Source organism: Sorex fumeus, unplaced genomic scaffold, assembly GCF_029834395.1.
Source record: "Sorex fumeus unplaced genomic scaffold, SorFum_2.1 ptg000009l, whole genome shotgun sequence".
NCBI lineage: Eukaryota > Metazoa > Chordata > Mammalia > Eulipotyphla > Soricidae > Sorex > Sorex fumeus.
The window spans coordinates 10355498-10378656 of NW_026606066.1; the positions used below are offsets into that span (position 1 = coordinate 10355498).

A 23159-nucleotide genomic window follows, 5' to 3' on the forward strand; every position below is an offset into this window, starting at 1 on the left:
TTTTCTTTTTTATCTCTTTATTTTCCTTTTAGGTACTGTTGTTTGCAATACTGGTAATAAAAGGGTGTCGTGCTCATCACTTTTCCTCCTTTCAGAATTTCATTTTTGTGCAGAGTGATCCTTTCCAACTGTCATTGTCATAGTGGTCCCTTCTCTGTCCTAACTGCACTCCCCCTCCTGCTCTGTGGCAAGCTTCCCACTGTGGACCACTCCTTCTGGACCTTGTTTCCACTGTGTTGGGGTATTGTTCACATACCATGTTTTGTTTTGTTTTTAATGCCCTGCGAATGAGTGTGGGACATAAAAAAACTGTTGGTCCTTCTCATTCTGACTGATTTCCTCAGCATAATACTCTCCATGTCCATCCACATAGAAGCAAATTTAATGACTCCACTTTTCCTAATAGCTGCGTAGTGTTCAATTGTATATATGTTCCATACCTTCTTTATCCACTTATCTGTTTTCTGGCACTTGGGTTGTTTCCAAATTTTGGCTATTGTGAATAGTGTTGCAATGAACAGAGCAGATGTTTTTTCTGCATTGTATTTTTGGGCCACTAAGGTATATTCCCAAGAAAAGTATTGCCAGGTTGTGTGGAAGCTCAATTTCAAGGATTTTTTATGTGTACCAGTCTCTGTGGTGTGAGATGATATCTCATTGTTGTTTTGATTTGCATGTCCTTGATAATTACTGATGTAAAAAATTACACTTTTTTTCATGTACCTTTTAGCCATTTGGGTTTCTTCTTGAGGGAGTTTCTATTAATCTCTTTCCCACATTTTTGATATGGCTGTATGTTATTTTCTTGTAAAATTCTTCTGGTACCTTATTTATTTAGACTTTTAAAATGTTTTTTGTGACAATTTCAGAAGAGTATTGATACTTCTGAAATACTATCGCCTAATGTAATCAATATGGTGTCAGTCAAGGAAAACAAGTCTATACTCTGAAGCCCAAACTTTGATCAATAGTTACAAAACAAATTATTTTTATTAGTATAAGAACATTCATAACTGGCAGCAATGAGAACAGTTTGGGTCAGCATGAGAACAAATGACCAACTTACGGTTTAATGATATTGGGCCAGGAAATAAGAAATGAGAATCAATATTTTGATTATTATGAATCAATACTATCATTGAGTGGCTAGAAAGATAATACTGTCATGCCAAGACAAGATCAATCAAAGCTCAGTCAGCAATTAAATTGCTCATTCATAGAAATAACAAATGTCAAACCTTTTCCTTCTTTTCTTCTCTTTGTAACAATTCCTTCTTTTTCCACATTTTCTCTTTTTCTTCTTGCTTCTCTCTTCTTCTGGTAGAAATTTCCATTTCTAGTCTTGCTACTTCTTCCTGGTGGGCTCTCCACTGGAAAACCTGAAACAAACAGAAATTCAATCTAATAACAATGCACACTTATAAAACTTCATACATCAGGAAACAAAGTTCTGTGTCAAGTTGATGTTAGAATTTTTCTAAACTCACACAAAAATTCTGTGAATTATGTGAAATATATGTTCAAGACTTATGTATATATGTTCATACTGTAGTATAGGACAGCGGTAGGGCATTTGCCTTGCACGCAGCCAACATGGCCAACCCGAGTTCGATTCCTCCGCTCCTCTCGGAGAGCCTGGCAAGCTACCGAGAGTATCTCGCCCACACGGCCTGGAAAGCTCCCCGTGACATATTTGATATGCCAAACACAGTAACAACAAAGTCTCCAATGGAGACGTTACTGGGCCCGCTCGAGCAAATCGATGATCAACGGGAGGGCCTTTACTTTACTTACTTTACTGTAGTAAATTACTTTAACATCACCTCATTTGAAGAATCTTCACTTAGATACATAGACAAATCTAAAAAGGAGTCTAAGTTGATTTCCAAGGATTCGTAAATTCTCATAAATAGCATGTAAAAATTTCTGTGTTTTATACTTGGCTTTTCTAGAAAAACTGATAGCTATTAAAAACTCTAAATTGATTCTATGATTTTAAAATGTTTAATAACCACTGATAACTTTATTTTACTGATAACCTTATAAGTGCTGGAGCGATAGCACAGCGGGTAGGGCGTTCGCCTTACAAGCGGCCAACATGGCCGACCCGAGTTCGATTCCTCCGCCCCTCTCGGAGAGCCCGGCAAGCTACCGAGAGTATTCGATATGCCAGACACAGTAACAACAAACCTTATAAGTGATGAGAATAATACTGAATAACGATGACCACAACTCAGGACACTGAAGTTTCTGAGTACTGATGCATCTTATTTTGGTATGAGGATAATCAGTACAGTTTTGCTGAAGAGAATAAGCAGTATTTATATGTATTAAAATGTAAAATATGCATAGTCTTTGGCCACAGCCCCACAGTAGGAACATTATTCAAAAGTGATTGAGCTAAACAAGCACACAAATTATAAACACAGAAATGTTTGCTGTAGCACTGCTAAAATAGAACAAAAATTGGTGAGTCCCTAAGTATTTAGGAAGAGGATATGGCTTAACTCAATGAGAGTAACTTTATCATATGACTGCACTGAAAAAAGTATGCTATATGTCTCCATTGACACTGTGACACTGACATAGAAAATATTCTATAACATATTATTAAATACAAAGTAGCAGTTGCAAAATTACATTTATAAGTATGATCTCATTAATATAAAATATCATCTATGTGTCTACACATAAAGATTTGAAAGGAAGTTTGCCAAAATACTATTGACTATCCATTAACAGCATCATGTCACCAAATTTCATTTATTTATTTATTTAGAGATTTGGGGTTCACGCCCCATGATGTTCCAGTGTACTCAGTGATGCTCCTGGTTCCACACTAAGGAATTACTTCTGGTTCTGCCATAAAATTTTAAATGTGTATTAGTTTTGCTAAGTGGCATGTTTATAATAAACATACACTATTTTGTGAGTAGGAAACCAATGAAATTGACAAAATAAAAACAAAACTTACTGGGTTAGGGATGTCTTAATGATTGAGCTCATGACTGGCATATGTGAGATCTTGGTTTTAATCACCAGAAAAATTAATCACAGCAAACAAAATAAGAAAACACACAGACTTGTTTCATTTTATGTATACATGTAACTATTTCATGTGCACATATAAGGATGCAAAGAGGAAGGAGATGGAGAAGTGCACAGAATTCACTTTAGGAAAGAAATAAAATAGTATTTCTCATACCTCATTATATAGCACTGTTCTGCTGTCATTCATCGATTTGCTCAAGTGGGTACCAGTAAGGTCTCTATTGCGAGACTTGTTGTTACCTTTTTTTGGAATATTCAATATGCCACGGGAAGCTTGCCAGGCTCTGCTGAGCGGGCGGGATACTCTCGGTAGCTTGTCAGGCTCTCGGAGAGGGAAAGAGGAATTGAACCTGGGTTGGCCGCATGTAAGGAAAATGCCCTACTCGCTGTGCTATCGCTTCAGTCCCATACCTCATAACTTACATATTTTATAAAAGGACTCGTTAATGGTAGCAAATAAAGTAAAAAGTACCTAATAAAATATCTTTCAGACACGACAAATTAAAGTGACTAAATATCCTAGTTTTTTTGGACTTTAGGGGGTGGGGGCAACACCTGGCTATGCTCAGGACTTACTCCTAGTTCTAAGCACAGGAATCGCTCCTGACAGGCTCAGGAACCATATGGAGTGCCTGGAATTGAAGTGGAGTTGGCCATGTTCAAGGCCAAGTGCTTTTCACAGTATACTATGTCTCTTGCCCTGCTTTTCACACTTTTTCCCTTTCCTTTTTGCGCCACACATGGCATTGCTCAGTAATTACTCCTGGTGGTGCACGGGGAACCAACCACATGGGGTGCCAGAGATCCAACTTGGGTGGGCTGCATGCGAGGCAAACTCTATACTATATCTCCAGCTCCTCATTTTTCATATTCATAGTTCACTTCCTAAAATACATTATTCCTTATTTGTCAAAATAACATGGACATCAGACCATTGATTTGAAACATCTTTTGGTTTCTCTGCCTGCTGCTTAATCTGATAGTTGGAGTTACCTTCTTTCAAACTAATATTTTTAGATCATCCATGTCTTCTGTGCAGACCCTCTGCTTCCAAACCAGTGCTTCCTGTGTCCTGCCTTCCATCAGAAACATGCTGTATCACAATCAATTGTCCTGTTAAATGTTGCAGTAGTTTTCCTCCTGAATGCCGAAAGGATAACATTCAATTCCTCCTTCCTTAATCTCAAGGTGGTCATCACGATCACGATCACAACCACCCTGTTGTTCGTCGATTGCCTCGAGCAGGTGCCAGTAACGTCTTCTTCGTCCTAGCCCTGAGATTTTTTTTAAAAGTGCCATATTCAAGGTTTTTTCAGGGTTAAAAGAATGAGACCCATCATTGTTACTGGTATTTGGCATATTGGGTATACCACGGGGAGTTTGCCAGACTCTGCCGTGTGGGCAGGTTACATTTGGTAGCCTGCCAGTTTGTCCAAAGTAGGAATGAGATGACAAGCTGTCGCACGGCCGCAAATGCGGCCGCGTGCTTCCAGGAGCTTAATGTGATAATCTCTGGATCCTGGCCATTGTTGGAGTTACATGGCAGTTGGTGGGTGTAACTGTCTAGTTATTGGCAGGTCCAGTCCCAAACCGTGCAGGCTTGGAGATCTCAGCCCCGGGTCCCACACACCTGGGTTCCTCTGCCAGTTCTTTAATGCATGAGGCTCATCCAAGTGTGTGGAGAGTGGTCCCAGCATGGCCTTGGCTGGGCCCCGGAGGTCTTCAGCTGTTGGGCCCTGGTGGAGACAGTCAGGCACAGGGTAGGAGACTCTGCCTTGTTCTCTCCCGGGAGCTGAGTGTGATAATCTCTGGATCCTGGCCATTGTTGGAGTTACATGGCAGTTGGTGGGTGTAACTGTCTAGTTACTGGCAGGTCCAGTCCCAAACTGTGCAGGCTTGGAGATCTCAGCACCGGGTCCCACACACCTGGGTTCCTCTGCCAGTTCTTTTATGCGTGAGGCTCATCCAAGTGTGTGGAGAGTGGTCCCAGCATGGCCTTGGCTGCGCCCCGGAGGTCTTCAGCTGTTGGGCCCTGGTGGAGGTGGTATTTAACCATATTGACTATCTTTAATTTTTTGAATTTTTTAAAAAGCTAAATCATAATATCATTCCTCCCTGTTTTACTATGAATACTATTCTCTTCTTTATTTCTGCTTTGTTGATCCAACCAACAGTTGGATCAACATCAGTGTCACCACCATCCTCTTTTTTTTTAGACCTCTCTCTTTTTGTTCACTATTTGATGAGTCTATTCACTCCCATCATTATACCTATTACTTTTCTATCTAATTCTAAAGTGTACAAATAGTATCAGGGGTCTGGTTTTCTGTCTACAAAAAAAAAATCTGCAGTGCAATCCTACCAAATCTCTAAAATCTTGGCTATTTTTTATGGGTACTCAAAATACGACATTTCCAACACTGAGTTAAGCATCTTTAACTTTGACACAGTTTGACATTTGTGCACTGGCTTATTTTGCCCCCCCCCCCCAACATCCCTCTTTATTCAGTAAAACCAAAAGAATCTCTGTAGCTTGTATTTTTTTCAAGTTCTCCCTTCAAAAAATAAAAATTGAATCACTGTGAGATACACAGATACAAATATTCATGGTAAGGTTTCAGTCATACAATTTTCCAACACCCATCCCTCAACCAGTATATATTTCTCACTACAAATTCTCTCTCTCTCTCTCTCTCTCTCTCTCTCTCTCTCTCTCTCTCGTTTTGGGCTTATAATTTGCTTGTTTTTTGCACATTATTATTATAATACCTACAAACATGACTCTTTGCATTTTTTTTTGCATTTTGGGTCACACCCAGCGATGCACAGGGGTTAATCCTGGCTCTGCACTCAGAATTACTCCTGGTGGTGCTCAGGGGACCATATGGGATGCTGGGAATCGAACCTGGGTCTGCCGCGTGCAAAGCAAAAGCCCTACCAGCTGTGCTATTGGTCCAGCCCCATGACTCTTTACACTTACAAAAGATTTGTGCGATCATAACTTACATGAGATTTTTAAAAATTCACTAGAAATAAATATCTAAACTAGTGAATTTCCTCTAGGCCATTTCACTGTAATTCTCTAATCCACACAAAATCTTTCAACCAAATGCATTTAGAAAAACAGCATATAATTCACAGGGACACTGTCAATTTTTCAGAATAGAACCTAAATTATTTTGCTTTCTTTGACTCCCATGTAATGTCCCACTTTAATCAGGCTAAATGCAGTCTTGAGGTAGATTTTTTTTAAACTCTACTTTACCTCTTATAGACCTACTTGCTCTTATCTGCATAGTCCAAACTCAAATGCCCTCAGTTTTTCCCTGTTTTATAAAATGCACAGTAGCCCAACACATGTCCTGCTACTTCTGTAAAACATTCTCTAACCTTCGCTAATCTCTTTTCTTATTTCATTTACCAGTCCATAATAACCCTTCAATTCTTTTGAGCATATTGGTTTGCTTTCTCATTTAGAGAAATATCCAAGATATGTATATACTTTTATTCCAATTTTTATCTCTTGAAAAGTGTAACATATCATAGGCAGTCAATAATTTTCTTCTATTTAATTTACCAAAGTGAGCATTTGAAAATGACACCTAACTCATGAAGAAATTACAGTATTAGGGCATACATTTTTGTAATACATAACAAAATAATGGGTCCTCTTTGATGAGTATATAGTGGCTACAAAATATTTCATGTCAATAGCTTATGGAAAACTATTCAATGAAGGAATAATGGAAAACAAGGAACAATCTTAACATTAGAAAGAAGACTTTCTCCGCGCACATGACCCAGGTAGCCTCTAGTACCCTGGGTCGCCCAGCAACACTGAGCCTCTTCCTGTTCGTCCCCAACACTGTGCTGGTCTTTTTCCCCTCCACTCCCTCAGCTTTTACCCCCCACACACATACCAGGTACCCGTGGGGACATGGTCTCTGCAGAAGTGGGCGTGACCCCGGATAAGTGGGCGTGGCCTAGTTTGGGGCAGAGGCCGCTCATGCAGCCAGAGGTAGTTTACTCATACCGAGAAATCTCGTGTAACATCTCAGTCCCCATACTTACACACCAAATGAAGAAACTACGCAAATCCCCAACACGTCGGGTGGATGATGAAGAGAGTCCAGAAGCTTCAGTAGCTGCTACTCACCTAAGGGACCTCTCTGAGAGAGAATTAAAATATGAAGTAATGAAGATGCTTAATGAACTCAATGAAACAGTAGAGACAGATATCCAGTAAAGTGAAGGAGGACATGAACGAAACAATGGATCAGACAGTCGAGAAAATCCAAGAAGAAAGGAGAGCAGAAATTGGAAAGCTACACACAGAAATGTCACAAATAAAAGATGACATAGGTGAAATAAAAAACTCAGTCTGTGCCCTCAACAGTAGAATAACACAGCTGAAGACAGAATTAGTGAGATGGAAAGATAAGCTGCGCCGAGCCAACAGGCAACAAAAAACAATGACAAGAGACCTCAAAATAGCTCCAGAGCAAATCAGAGTCCTAGGAGATGATTCCAAGAGGAGCAACATTAGAATCATTGGAGTACCAGAAGCTCAGGGAAACAATGAAAAAGCCACGGTTAAACAAATCATTGCTGAAAAATTCCCAGAGCTGGACAAGGCAACCATTCAGATTCAAGGAGCCCGAAGGGTGCCAGCTAAAAGAGACGCTAACAAAAACACCTCAAGACATATCATAGTTAGAATCATGGATGCCATGATAGAGAAACAATACTGCAAGCAGCAAGGGCAAAGAAGGAAATCCCATACAAAGGAGCACCCCTTAGATTCACAGCAGACCTATCAGAGGAAACCCTCTAAGCCTGAAGGCAATGGTGAGATAGTAAAAAAAACTCACTGAAATGAACACTTCACCAGGAAAACTCTATCCGGCTGAACTCTAACTCAAACACAAAGGAATGGTACACTAATTTGTGGATAAACAGCAGCTTAGGAACTTCATAGACTCAAAACGAAACCCAAAGAAGGGCTAAAGCGGCTGCTGTAAGACAAGACAACCCCTACAAGCACAACAGACCCTTAAGGAAAGATGACACAGAATCCAATAACAATAATCTTTATCAACGTCAACAGTCTAAAGTCACCAATTAAGAGACACAGAGTGGCAAAATGAATTCAGAGACAGAACCCAACATTCTGCTGCCCACAAAAAACTCATCTCAACAGTAAGAGCAAACACAGATTCAAAGTTAAAGGATGCAAAACAATCCTGCAAGCAAACAGCTCCCTCAAACAAGCTAGGATGGCCATACTAGTATCTGACAACATAAAATTCAGGTTGAAAAAGATTACAAGGGACAGCGAAGGCCATTTTCAATTCATCAAGGGATACATAGAACAGGAAAAAATAACATTCTTAAATGTATACACACCTAATGTGGGAACATCTAAATATTTAAAATAACTGCTAACCAATTTTCAGGAGGATATGGTTAGCAACACAACAGTAGCCAGAGACTTTAACATCACCTTATCATCTCTGGATACATCAACAAGAACAAAACTCTGCAAGGAAATATTGGCTCTGAAGGAAGAAACAGAAGAGAGAGGCTTATAGACCTTTACAGGGCTTTACACCCCCAAAAGAAAGAATACACATTCTTCTTCAGTGCACATGGAACATTTTCCAAAACAGACCATGTACTAGGACACAAAACATACCTTAATAGAATCAGGAAGATAGAAATAGTAACAACAATCTTTTCAGACCACAATGCACTGAGAATAGAAGTGAATCACACACAGACAGGGAGAACCAAATCAAACACCTGGAAATTAAACAAAATGTTGAACCACGAGTGGATGAGGAAGGAAGTCAAGGAAGTCAAAAATCAAAAGATATCTAGAAACAAATGAGAATGAAGACACGAGATACCAGAACCGATGGGATGCAGATAAAGCTGTGTTAAGAGGAAAATTTATAGCTCTGCAAGCATTTCTCAGAAAGGAAGAAAGGGCCCACATAAACAACTTGACTTCACAGCTCAAGACCTTAGAAAAGGATCAACAAAAGGAACCCAAATCAGGCAGAAGGAAAGAGATCATAAAACTTAGAGCAGAAATCAATGACATGGAAACCAAAAAATCGATCTGAAAGATCAATGAAACCAAGAGAAATTTCTTCGAGAAAATAAACAAGATAGATAAACCACTAGCACGACGCACAAAGAAAGAGAGAGAACCATAAAAAACCGAATCAGAAATGAGTCGGGGGATATCACAACAGAAACCAAAGAAATTGAAATTCAAAAGATCATTAGAGACTACTTTGAAAGTCTGTATGCCACGAAACAAGAGAAATAGATAAATTCCTAGAAGAAATAGATAAATTCCTGGATTCCTATAATCTCCCAAAATTGAATCAAGAAGATCTCGAGTACCTGAATGGACCTATTAATATCAAGAAAATTGAAACTGTAATCAAAAGTCTTCCTGAAAACAAAAGCCCAGGTCCAGATGGATTCACTAGCAAATTTTTCCAAACATGTAAAGAGGACCTACTGCCAGCTCTTCTCAGGCTTTTCCAGGAAATTGAAGAAACAGAAACTCTCCCAAACAATTGCAATGAAGCCCACATCTCTATAATACCAAAAGGAAAAAAAGACACCACAAGACACCACAAGAAAAAAAACTACAGGCCGATATCCCTGATGAACACGGATGTGAAGATTCTCAACAAAATACTAGCAAATAGAATTGAACAACTCATCAAAAAGGTCAAAAACTATGACCAAGTGGGATTCATCCCGGGGAATGCAAGAATGGTTTAACATTCGGAAATCAATAAACATAGTCCATCATATCAACAAAAGAAAAGTGAAAAACCATATGATCATATCAATAGATGCAGAGAAAGCATTTGACAAGATCCAGCACCCATTTATGATGAAAACCCTCACCAAAATGAGTATAGAGGAGACTTTCCTCAATATAGTTAAAGCTATCCACCGCAAGCCTATGGCAAGCATCATCCTCAATGGGAAAAAACTGAGAGCCTTCCCTCTAAGATCAGGGATGAGACAAGGATGCCCACTCTCTCCACTGCTGTTCAATATAGTATTGGAAGTACTTGCAATAGTGGTTAGGCAAGAAAAAGATATTAAGGGCATTCAGGTAGGAAAGGAAGAAATCAAGCACTCACTATTAGCAGATGATATGATTCTATACTTAGAGAATCCTAAAACCTCTACCAAGAAACTCCTAGAAACAATAAACTTGTGTAGCAAAGTTGCAGGCTATAAAATCAATATCAAAAAGTCCATGGCTTTTCTATACGCAAATAGTGAGAGAGAAGAAAGTGACATGAAAAAAACAATCCTGTTCACAATTTTGCCCCAAAAAATCAAGTACGTAGGTATCACCTTAACTAAGAAGTAAAGGACCTGTACAAAGAAAACTACAAAATGCTACCTCAGAAAATAAAAGAGGACACGAGTAAATGGAAAGTTGTCCCGTGCTCGTGGATCAGAATTAACATTGTCAAAATGGCAATACTTCCCAAAGCACAGTACAAATTCAATGCGATTCCTATAACGATACCCAGGACATTCTTCAAAGAAATGGAGCAAACACTCCTGAAATGCATATGGAACATTAAGCCCTCACGAATAGCTAAAGCAATTTTTGGGAAGAAGAAAATGGGAGGAATCAACCTCCCTAACTTCAAACTCTACTATAAAGCAGTACTAATTAAAACAGCATGGTACTGGAACAAAGGCAGAGCTGCAGACCGATGGAACAGGGTTGAATATACTGACATCTCCCCTCAAACATATGATGATCTAATCTTGGATAAGGGAGCAAGAAATGTGAAGTGGAGCAAGGAAAGCCTCTTTCTCTTTAACAAATTGTGCTGGCAAAACTGGACAGTTACATGTAAAATATGGGCTCAGATCTCTGCCTAACACCATGTACAAAAGTAAGATCAAAAGGAATTAAAGACCTCAACATCAGACCGGAATCCATAAGGTACATTGAAGACAAGGTTGGTAAAACCTTCCATGACATTGAAGTTAATGGTATCTTCAAAGATGTCACGACACTGGCCAAGCAAGTGAAAAGAGGTAGACAAATGGGACTATCTTAAACTAAGAAGCTTCTGCACCTCAAAAGAAACAGTGACCAAAATACAAAGACAGTCTACAAAATGAGAAAGGACAGTCGTTGAATACTCATCCGACAAGGGGTGATATCAAGGATATACAAAGTACTGGTTGAACTCCACAATAAGAAAACATCCATCCCATCAAAAAAAATGGGTCGATGAAATGAGAAGAAACTTTCTCAAAGAAGAAATCCGAATGGCTAAAAGGTACGAGAGAAAATGCTCTACATTACTAATCATCAGGAAGATGCATATCAAAACAATGAGATATCATCTCACACCACAGAGACTGGACCACATCCAAAAGGAAAAAAGCAACCAGTGTTGGAGGGGATGTTGTGAGAAAGGGACCCTCCTTCATTGCTGGTGGGGATGCCGAATGGTTCAGCTCCTTTGGAAAACAGTATGGACGATTCTCAAAAAACTAGAAATTGAGCTCCCATTTGACCCAGCAATACCACTTCTGGGAATATATCCCAGAGAGGCAAAAAAGTATAGTCGAAGTGACATCTGCAATTGTTTGTTCATTGCAGCACTGTTTACAATAGCTAGAATCTGGAGAAAACCTGAGTACCCGAGAACAGATGACTGGTTAAAGAAACTTTGGTACATCTACGCAATGAGTACTATGCAGCTGTTAGAAAAGAGGAAATCATGAAATTTACATACAAGTGGTACTACATGGAAAGTATCATGCTAAGTGAAATGAGTCAGAAGGAGAGGGACAGACATAGAAATATTGCATTAATTTGGGGAATATAATGTAACAAAATAGGAGAATAACATCCAAGAATAGCCGAGATAAGTCCCAGGAGGTTTACTCCATGGCTTGGAGGCCAGCTGCACTTGCTAGGGGAAAAGGCAGCTCAGGTAGAAAAGGGAGCACAGAATAAAGGGTGTTGGGAGGATCCTCCCTGTTGGGTGATGCATGATGAAAGTAGACTATAGACCGAACTCAATGCCTCTTTTGCAAACCTCAGCAACCAATAGGAGAGAGAGATCAAAAGGGAATGCCCTGACACAGAGGCGGGATAGGATGGAGGGAATGGGGGAGTGGGAGGGATACTGGGATCAGTGGTGGTGGAGAAAGGGCACAGGGGGAGGGATGGGTACTTGATCATTGTATAACTGAAACCCAAGCACAAAAAATTGTAAGTCTACAATTGTACCTCATGTTGTTCCACTAATAGAAATTTAAAAAATAAATAGCACTATCCTCCCATTGTTCATTGATTTGCTCGAGCTGGCCCAGTAACATTGAGACTTTTTACTGTGTTTAGCACATGAAATACATCACGGGTAGCTTGCAAGGCTTTGCAGTGCAGAAAAAATAAATAAATAATTTTTTAAAAAAAAGAAATAGTGTGAGTTTCCAATGAAGTATATTATATTTCCATGAACTATTAATACCCACCAAAAAAGGAAATACATTCAATTCTCAGAACTAGTCATTTAAGGTTCAAATTGGAAACATATTAAAGAGTTTGTGAGTATAATAAGCACAACATAAATTTGTAAAAGTTTAATACTCGAACATAAATTATAAAAAATACCCTACAAATTATGAGACTTGTGAAGCCTTTAAACCAAATTTAATATGAAGATCATGTTTGAATTATAATTTAAATGAGCTGGATGTAAAAAGAAATTATGACACAATTAGGAGATGCTATCAAGGAAATATTGCTACAGTTTTAAAGTATGATCATAGTACTATTATGCTTTCATAAGGAATCATTTCAGTTTTAGAGATATACAATGAAATACTAATGGATAAATATGTATCTGAGGATTTCCTTACTATTAGTTAATGGGCACGGGAGAACAAATAAGTGTTTAGATGAAGCAAATTGATTAATTTATTGATAACTGCTAATACTGAGTGATAATAGACTTTTTTATAAGCTTTAATTTTTCCATGCTAAAAATTTTATTGAAATCAAAGGCCAAGGATGTGTAGTACAGCATCTGCCTGGCATGTCTGATGCGCGAGTTTGATTCTGAGCACCTCCAAAAACCTCAATGAATAAACAAACAAAACAATTCTCTGTCCAAAGAGAATTATATAATAACGTACTTGTAGTCTCACGGTTCTGTAGCAATAGGGAGATTTGAGACATACTGAAATAGCAGAAAGAAAAATAGCTTGCTTTCAGCCTCTCTCAGAACTGAAACTGTTTCTATAAATTTCAATAAAACAAGCTTGGATTTTCAAGCTACTCTTATGACTGTTGGATTTACTACTATCTTAAAGGAGTTATCACTGAATGGCCTTTGAATATGTGATGCCAAAGAAGACAAAGCACAAGAAAAAAACCTGTTACTTGAGATGATTTCTCCTTCCAAAGGCAAGTCTAGAAAAAAAAATTAACTGGCCAATAGGAGTAAAGCAATTCTATTCACCTACCACTTTACCTTTCTATGTAATTTTATGTTATTTAGCACGATCAACCATATCCACATGGTAACCAAGCTCATTGAGGTTTCTCGGGAGTTCAAGATGCCACTTAGTCTAGCATTCATTGATTTAAAGAAGGCCTTTGATTCTCTTGAGAATGAAGCGGTCATCAAAGCCCTAGCCAAATAGTGCGTTCAAACTCAATACATCAGGATCCTCCATGAGCTGTATTATGGATTCACTACCAGGATCTCACCATTTTACATGGAAGTGATTGTCGACATCAAGAGAGGGGTTAGGCAGGGTGATAACATTTCACAGAAACTCTTCAGTCACCCTCAAGAACATAATGTGATGACTGGAATGGTAAGGAATGGGAGTGAAGATAGATGGCCGACAACTACACCACCTCTTCTTCGCTGATCATCGTTCTAATAACACCAAACATTAGCCAAGCGGCACAAATGCTGAACGACTTCAACCGTGAGGAAAGGTCAGACTGCAGCTGAATCTCATGAAGACAATGTTTGTGAGAAACGGACTCATTCCTGACATTCCATTCACTCTCAATGGAATGAATATCTCCAAATGCAGCAGTTATGTGTACCTAGGTCGAGAACTCAACATGATGAATGACCTGGAATCTGAGTTGCGCAGGAGGAAGAGAGCGGCTTGGAACACCTTCAAGAGCGTCAAAGAAATAGCTAAGAGGGTGAAGAAACTCCGGCTCCAGGCACATCTCTTTGACTCCACCGTTCTTCCTGCATTAACATATGCCTCAGAGACCTGGGCCCTATGAAAACAGGATGAGAACACTATTTGGGCCTCCCAAAGAGGAATCAAAACAGCTATGCTTGGAGTATCATGCTTCACTCAAGTGAGTGAAGGAATCCGTTATTCTGGCCTCCGTTGACAATCGAGAATCAGGGTCACTGTCTCATTTGCTAAGGCGTCAACAATCACATGGATTGGACACGTAATGCAATTTGTAGATGACCACTGGACTAGAGCTGTTACAGACTGGATTCCACAGATGTCAAAAGATTGCGTGGCTGCCCACCTACGAGATGGGCAGACTTCTTCATCAAGGCCCTGAATTAATGGTTTGAGACTCTTTGTGTTCCTGGAATGAGCAGACACATTGGGCTACACTAGCACACAACAGGGAGGAATGGAGACGTTACTGGCGCCTGCTTGAGCAAGTCGATGAGTAACGCGATGTCAAATGTCAAGTGATCAAGTGATGTCATTTAGAAGCCTAAATTTGTTCCGTTTTTCAGAAATGATAAAATTATTTTTTTAAAAAAATGGAGCATACATTTCATAGAATAATGAATGAATACAAACTCCAAGGGCTAAAAGTCACTGAGCATATACATATATCTACATACACATATATATGATAAAATATGAGACTTATGTAACCTTTCAAGCAAACACATTATGAGGAACATGTCTGAGTTTGTAAAAAATAAAGAATGTACTATGATCTTCGAAACAAAACTGTCAACACACTTCATAATGCTTAGCACTATATCCTGAGTACCTAAAGGGATAAGATTTTGACAACGGGAGCTGCAGTAATTTGTATTCAGGCAGCAAAGTAAAACAGGACTTTTCAGAAAACACAAAGGATATTGTGAGGAATCTCACAGGAACAGGTACCATTGAAAAATGTCTTTATCTGTAGATCCCCACAGAGGGAGACAAGGACCTTGGATGACTCCCAGGGGAAGAGACTGATACTGGTTATGGTATTTTTAAAACACCTAAGAATAAGAAAGCTGTCATATGGGTAAAGGAATCAATATTAGCACAATAGGCTACAGTACAGAAGACTTGTGGGTGAACAGTGAGCAAAAGAGAGAATAGCCCAGAAAAAAACATTTAGGGCTTTTATTTTAAATGTTTTATTAATTAAATATCTTTAAGCAAGGAATAAGAATATAATCGTGCAACAAAAATAACCAGGAGAGAACATTACACTGTAGCAGTCAGGAGCAATATAAAGGAAAGAAAAATAATTTTGATTATTTACTAAAGAATATTCTTCCAGGTTCTTAATTAAGACTTTAATATTCCTGGCAGAATACTCAATCTAACAAAATAAATGAACTTTAAAATATGCTTGCTCATTGAAAAATAAAAAAGGAAATGAAAACAATAAGTTTTATTATAGATATTACTTGTTCTTAGTATAAAATTAATATGATTCAAGTAAAATGTATAAATATATGTATTCTCATAGTGAGCAAGAAAAAAATGAAGTTTTAGAAACTTCAAAGGGAATATAGAAAATATCATAAGGTAACAATATTGCATAAAAATTGAGAGCTTTGAAAAAACTCTAAGCGGTGATGGTATAAAGGAAATGACTGTTGAACTGCTATTCATAAGACTTGTGTTTTGTTTCCTCTGTGCCACTAACCCACCACTTTGTTACTCTGAGTAAGTGGCTAACCCAATGTTCTTGAGATAGGAGGACTAGGGCAGGTGACCTCTCTCAAGGTCCTGTAAGTTTTGTCATCCTGATTCTATTTTATATTTTACTTATATAAAGAGATCACAGCATATGACATGCTTTGCAAGTTTTACAAGCAAAATGACTTGCAGTGAGGGTCATCTGCATTTTACAGCCGTTTTTTTTTTTTTTAAAGAACATTAAATGTTGTTATTTAAATCTACCAGGGGCTGGAAAGATAGTACAATGGGCATGGTATCTGACTTATTTGGAGCCAAACTGGGTTCCATCCCAGGTCCCCATCCCAGGAGTAAGCGCTGAGCAATGCTGAGTGTGGCTCCTCCCCTAACAAAAAATGAAATATCCTAGTCAGGTTTATGTATACACTGCACAATGTAGATTATTTTACGTAGAAGATCATCTGGCCTGTGCTTATAATCCATATAAAATATTGAAGACTACCACTTACATGGACTTATCTTGTGACAGGTCTAAGCTTTACAATGTCATAAACACACAGTGCAATGTAGTTCATACAAACCAGTCCATTTCACACTGCATCTCCCTAACTTGCTCCAGGAAGCCTTACCAAGTCCACCCTGCCCTGCTCAGGTGTTTTTTTTCTCTACTTCCTAGCCCTTTCCCCTTTTCTTCTATTGCAACACATCAAACCATTTGAATTTGCCTTTAAATCCCACTTTGCTACAAAGTTTTTAGGGTGCAGGAATCAAACTTGAACTTCATAACAAATACTTGTGGGATGGTTCGTGAATAAGCTCTGCGGCTATGCTTGGAAGTTCAATTGATACGTATTTTCTCTTACAAGGGAAATCACATGCCCTCCAATTTGCCCTTAGAAAGAAAGGGTCTCCTCCATCAGACATACTAACATTTTCTAATCTTTCTTTTTTTGGGGAGTGGGGAATGGGGCACACCCACCAGTGCTCAGAAGGAGTTACTCCTGGTTCTGCACTCAGGAATTACTCCTGGAGGTGCTCAGAACACCATATGGGATGCTGGGGACTGAACAAGGTCAGCTGTATGCAAGGCAAGAGCTCTACACACTGTACTATCATCAAGGCCCCGTTTCTTTTCTAATTTTGCTTTGGCCTTCAAAGCTCTGTGCTCTGTCCTAGGCATCACCTCCATTTCTCCCAAGAAGAAAATTTGTAACTTTATCAGGACTTTGAACAACCAATTCCTATTTCTTTTTTTTAATTGAATCACTGTGAAAACAGTTACAAAGCTTTCAAGTAAGTTTCAGCCATACAATGATCAAACACCCATCCCTTCGCCAGTGCACATGTTCCACCACCAAGAACCCCAGAGTAAACCCCCCATTCCACCCCCTCCCTCTGCCTGTGTGGAAGATGATTTTCACTTTACTTTCTCTTTACTTTGATTATATTCAATTTTTCGACAGAAGATCCACTATTATTAGTTGGAATTTCGCCCCCTACAATTAGATCTGCCTAAAAGGTATCATTAGATAATTTGTTTTCTATTGCTGATAATGAAGAGCATATGATGTTGTTCAGCCGCCATTGCGGCCGCATGACTTGGGATTTCTGGTATTTTAGTAATTAAGTCCACAGGGATTTCTTCCAAAAACCACTGAGTTCTGAGATTGGTTTGTGTGCCTCTGGGATCATGGCCGTTCAGGAGCAAAGGAGCTGTTCATAGGCAGCAACTCGGGGTCTTGTCTGGGCAGGGAGAAGGGCCGGTTCCACCCCCCATCCCAAGAGGCCCCACACACCCTGTCACTGCAAACTGATACCTCTCTTTCCAATGGGCTCTGAAAGATTGTGGTCACCATGCTGCCACTGAGGGGGAAAAGGCAGAGAGACAAACACCTTTACTCTCCCAGGGTGGCATGGGGCTGTACCTTAGTTCACAGTCCAGAAGCATTTCTCCCAGAAGCTGCTGGGTTCCAAGGTTGGTCTGTGTGCCTCTGGGATCATGGCCATTTAGGAGCAGAGGAGCCATTCATCCCAATTCCTATTTCTACCAATGTTAGAGGACATATGCATAGAGGAAGCAAGTAAATCCATTTCTCTATCTTCTCTCTAAATGTTCCTATGTGCTTCTAAATTCAGTGCAGCTGAGTAAATTTCAAATTTCATTTATTTAGATCTTTAACTGTCTGGTGGTTAAATTCTTTCCAAATGTCCCACTTCAATATTACTTATGTGTTCAGTTTATGTTTAAATGTTACCCGTGAAATTCAGTATCTGTGATTTTTGTCTATGTTATTAAAACTTTCTATTCTATGTTTGTCATATTTGCTTAGCAGAAAAAATTGTTTTTTTTTGTTTTTTTCCTGTCTTGGTTGTAAAATAACCTCTTAGTTTATTGGGCAACTTTTTCAGTGCAATTTTTTTGGTCATCTCCAAACAGTAACAACAAGTCTCACGATGGAGACATTACTGGTGACTGTTGGAGCAAATCAATGAACAATGGGAGGATAGTGCTACGGTGCTACAGTGCTCCCTTTCAAAACTGCTTTTGTTTCCTGTGACTTTTTGTCTTTTTCAAAAGCACAAAGATTATGCACTATTATTTTGACTGTTAAATGTACTTTGTTTTTAAATAAAGAACAATGCTTTTTAAACAAAAACATTGTGTCCTGGAGTATGTTGTCCTTAGTATAAAACAAGACCTGTAGAGAATGAAACAAACTAAATAGGCACAGAAATATCAACAGAGTCAGAGAGAAAGCTTAATGTCCAAGGATTAGTGAGTGCATGCATTGCATGCAAGAGTCCTGGATTCCATCAAAACACTACATGGTCCCCCAAGCTCTGCCAGAAACAACCCCCAAGCACAGAGCCAGGTGTAGTGCCTGAGTATTACTTTTGTGTAGCCCTAAACAAAACAAAATGAAACTGTCAACAGATATTTTTTTCTAAAATACAAAATTTACAAATCAATCAGCCAATTTTATTTATGAAGATGCCAAAAACAAATTGCATAATCAAGTCAGGGAAATAGGTAAGGAAACCATTTGTTTGCAGGCTATGATGCCTAGGAAAATTATTTTTGATTTCTTGGTCTCAAATGTTCTCTGAAAACATGATGAGAGGCTGGAATGATTATACAGTGGGTAGGGCATTTGCCTTGCACACAGCCAGCCCAGGTTCAATCCCCGGCATACCTTATGGTACCTTGAGCACTGCCATGAATAATTCCTGAGTGAAGAGCCAGAGGTAACCCCTGAGCATTGCCAAGTGTGACCCAAAAAGAAAAAAAATAGTGAAAAGAACAAGATCAGATTTTCAAACTAGGATTACAACTCATTAGTGGATCACAGAATCATTTTTGAAGAAGGGAAATACTTATGAAAGATAATAGAGCACATATCAGAATGCATTTAATGCAATTATATTATTGCTGTTTATTAAATTTTTGTTTGCATAAAGTATATGTGTACAATGTTTTTTGTTATTGTTTTCAATTTTTTGGTTTTTGGGTAGTGCTCAGGGCTAACTCCTATTCTGTGATCAGGGATCACTCTTGCTGGGGATCAGGATTAGGTAACCATATGGGGTGCATAAGATAGAATCTTTGTCAACCATGTGCAAGGCAAGCACATTACTCTCCATACTATCTCTCCAAACCCACGTACAATGCTTTGTGTGTGTGTGTGTGAGTGTGTGTGTGTGTATTTCTCACTATAGTCAAAGAAATTTGTAAAACACACCCAAAAGTTCTCTATAATCCTTTCAGTGCTAATATCATAGCTTTGTAATAAGAAAACCAAAGTTATTGTACTGTCATGATTGTCATTTCTTCTGCAAATACCCAGAAGCAGAACATAGATAAAGAAAAACCAAACCTTGAAATCACAGACCAGAACCTGAATCCTATCCCTGGGGTACACTGTTTAATTTCAGATTAATGTAAAACGGGAGAACAAAGACATAAACTTCAACGAGTTGCTGTGCAAACAGCATCTACATCCATAAGCCCGAAAATTGGGACTCATCCTGACTCTCCTTGTCCTGATGTTTCATATATAATTCATGACCAAGACCTGTTTTCTATGTTTCTGAGCATTCCTTAAATTTAAAAATATTAAACTGCATTTTAAGTTTTAATTGTCGCTTAAATTAACCATGGTGTTGATGTTTATGGTGTTACTGCATCTTAAACATCACCAAAGTTACCAAGCCCCTTTACTGCTGTCCTTGCATCATTTCTAGTCTGCCTCTTTTCCCTGCCTACTCTACTGCTTTGTAATCTGTTTTATAAACTAGGACCAAGGGTTTGGCATCATTCAACACTTTCTATTCCCTAGCATTGTTTCTGTATATATCACAAATGAGTTAAATCACACAGTATTTGTTCTCCCTCTGACTTATTTTACTTAACATCATGATGCACCCGCACTTCCATTCAAGTTGCAACAAACTTCAAGATTACTGTATCCATTTATTTGTGTTTAGACATAAGCACTATTGACTTATCCTAGCTATTATACTTAGTGTTACAATGAAGCTAGGACATATTACCTTTCTCGAATAAATGCTTTTGTGTTCTTAGGAGAAGATACCAAGAAGTGGAGCTGCTGGATCATGTGGAGGGTCTTTTCTCAGTTATTTGAGAAATCTCCATATTGTTTTCCATAAAGGATGGTCCAGGTAATATACCCTCTAATGGTTGATGAGGTATAGCCCCACCAATTTAATTTTTTCTTCAACTTTATGCCACCCATCTTAATGCAACAAGAATGCATCTTTAATTCATTGTTCTTCATTCACTGACAATATGTCCATCTTACTGCTTAATACTTTTGATGGTTTCCACTATTCTTAGGGGGTGAACTCCTTTTCTAAAAAAAATAATGTAGGAGTATTGTTAGCCATTGATTAAGGTGATTGAATTGTGCATGAATTCCACATTCAATTTTTATTTTATTGTACCACTGTGAGATAGAGTTACAAAGCTTTCATGTTTGAGATTCAGCCATACAATGACGGAACACCCATCCCTCCACCAGTGCACATTTTCCAACAATGGTGTCCCAAGTATCCCCCTCCCCTCCCCCCACACACACATCCCAGTCCTCATCCTGTCTCTATGACAATTTCCCCAATACTCTCTCTAATTTGGGGCATTATGTTTTGCTCAAATCTTCCCACCACAATTCAAGCCTAACTGCCAGGGGCAGACGCTAGATAATATATTTTCCATAGCTCATTTTGAATATCATGAAAGCTCAAGCAATTGTGGTTGTAAATGTAAATTTCTAGATTGTAAATGATTGGGTGCCAGAGACATCTCTGTATGGCACTAATCCATTTGGGGATTCAATTGGGAGTCTCTGGGCCAAAGCTGTTGGTGCACTAAGATGGCATGCGGAGGCAAATTGTGGGCATGACAGCCAGTCTTCTGGGCAGGCAGGGACTCAGGGAGGAACAGCCCAGGTCCTCTGCTGCCATGCGGCCTGGAGATTTAGTCCTGAACTCGCATACCTGGGCCTTGCTTGTGTATGTTCTTGGTCACCAGAATTCCAACTGGAGTAAGGGGAAGACTGCACCTGCTCCATCTGGGGTGCCCCAGTAATACTGGCTTGGTATGCTGCCCAGAGAGATCTCCAGTGCTGTAGTGTCTTCTGGGACTTGTTGCTCTGTCTCTGGGCCAAGTCTGTTGGTGCATCAATATCCACATCACAAAATTTTCAGCAGATCATATCTTGGTGAGGTCCATCCTGAGACGGTGGAGTCAGGCTTGGGGTATGGGGGCAATTTTGGATTGTGGAAGCAAGTGGCTGCTGAGGACTCTGCTTGGGCGGGCACAGGCCAACCCACCCCCTACAATTTACTCTAGTCTGTTCAGCCATGCATGGGTCCGAGCTTAACTGCAGTTTTGATCTCTTCTGATATTTATTTAGGGGTCTCTGAAGCAAGACCAGTAGTAGAGCTAACAGGGTGGCACTGGAGTTGGTTAGTGGGAGTGATTGCCAGTGCTTCCATGTGTATTGGGAAGTGGGAGAGGTAGCCTATCCCAACTCTGAGAAAGCCTGGAGATTTCCATCACAAAATCTGCATGCCAGAATTTTCAGCAGGTTATATCTTGGTGGAGGATGCTCGGCCCAAATCCGAGTAGGCTTGGAGATCTCAGCCCCGGAATCCGCGCGACTTTGTCCCTCTGCCAGTACCTTCATGTGTGCGGAGAGTGGTCTCAGCATGGTGGTGGCTGGTCCTGGAGGCCTTTGGCTGCCGGAGCCCTGGTCAGGGCGGGGAGGAAAGCTCAACCCGCTCCCCTCCAAGGGGCCCCGGCGGCGAGGACAGTCAGGCGCGGGGGCAGGAGACTGCACTGTTCTCTTCCGGGAGCTGGTTTTTATAGTCTCTGAGTCTTGGCCGTTGATGGGATTACACGGTGCCAGGGGGCCAGTTGGTGGGTGTAACCCTGCCTACTTTGTATTTGGAGGATCTGGGTGGAGGATGCTCTGCCCAAATCCGAGTAGGCTTGGAGATCTCCACCCAGATCCTCCAAATTCCAGTAGGCAGGGGTCACACCCACCAACTGGCCCCCTGGCACCGTGTAATCCCATCAACGGCCAAGACTCAGAGACTATAAAAACCAGCTCCCGGAAGAGAACAGTGCAGTCTCCTGCCCCCGTGCCTGGCTGTCCTCGCCACCAGGGCCCCTTGGAGGGGAGCGGGTTGAGCTTTCCTCCCCGCCCTGACCAGGGCTTCGGCAGCCAAAGACCTCCAGGACCAGCCACCACCATGCTGAGACCACTCTCCGCACACATGAAGGTACTGGCAGAGGGACAAAGTCGCGTGGGTTCCGGGGCCGAGATCTCCAAGCCTACTCGGATTTGGGCCGAGCATCCTCCACCCAGATCCTCCAAATTCCAGTAGGCAGGGGTCACCCGCCTACTGGCCCCCTGGCGCCGTGTAATCCCATCAACAGCCAAGACTCAGAGACTATAAAAACCAGCTCCCGGAACCTATTATGACATCTTATTATCCCATTCCTACTTTGGACAAACTGGCAGGCTACCGAATATAGCCTGCCCACACGGCAGAGTCTGGCAAAACTCCCCGTGACATACCCAATATGCCAAATACCAGTAACAATGATGGGTCTCATTCTTCTAAAG

General features: G+C 40.0%; 1 protein-coding gene across 1 annotated transcript in view; it reads right to left on the reverse strand.

Moving 5' to 3' along the window:
* The window catches only part of CCDC148 (coiled-coil domain containing 148), a 350508-nt gene that overhangs the window by 108251 nt on the left and 219098 nt on the right, over positions 1-23159 (reverse strand). The window contains exon 10 of the mRNA XM_056110371.1: positions 1239-1379. Within this exon, the coding sequence (XP_055966346.1) occupies positions 1239-1379 (141 nt within the window). The remainder of the gene's footprint in view (positions 1-1238; positions 1380-23159) is intronic.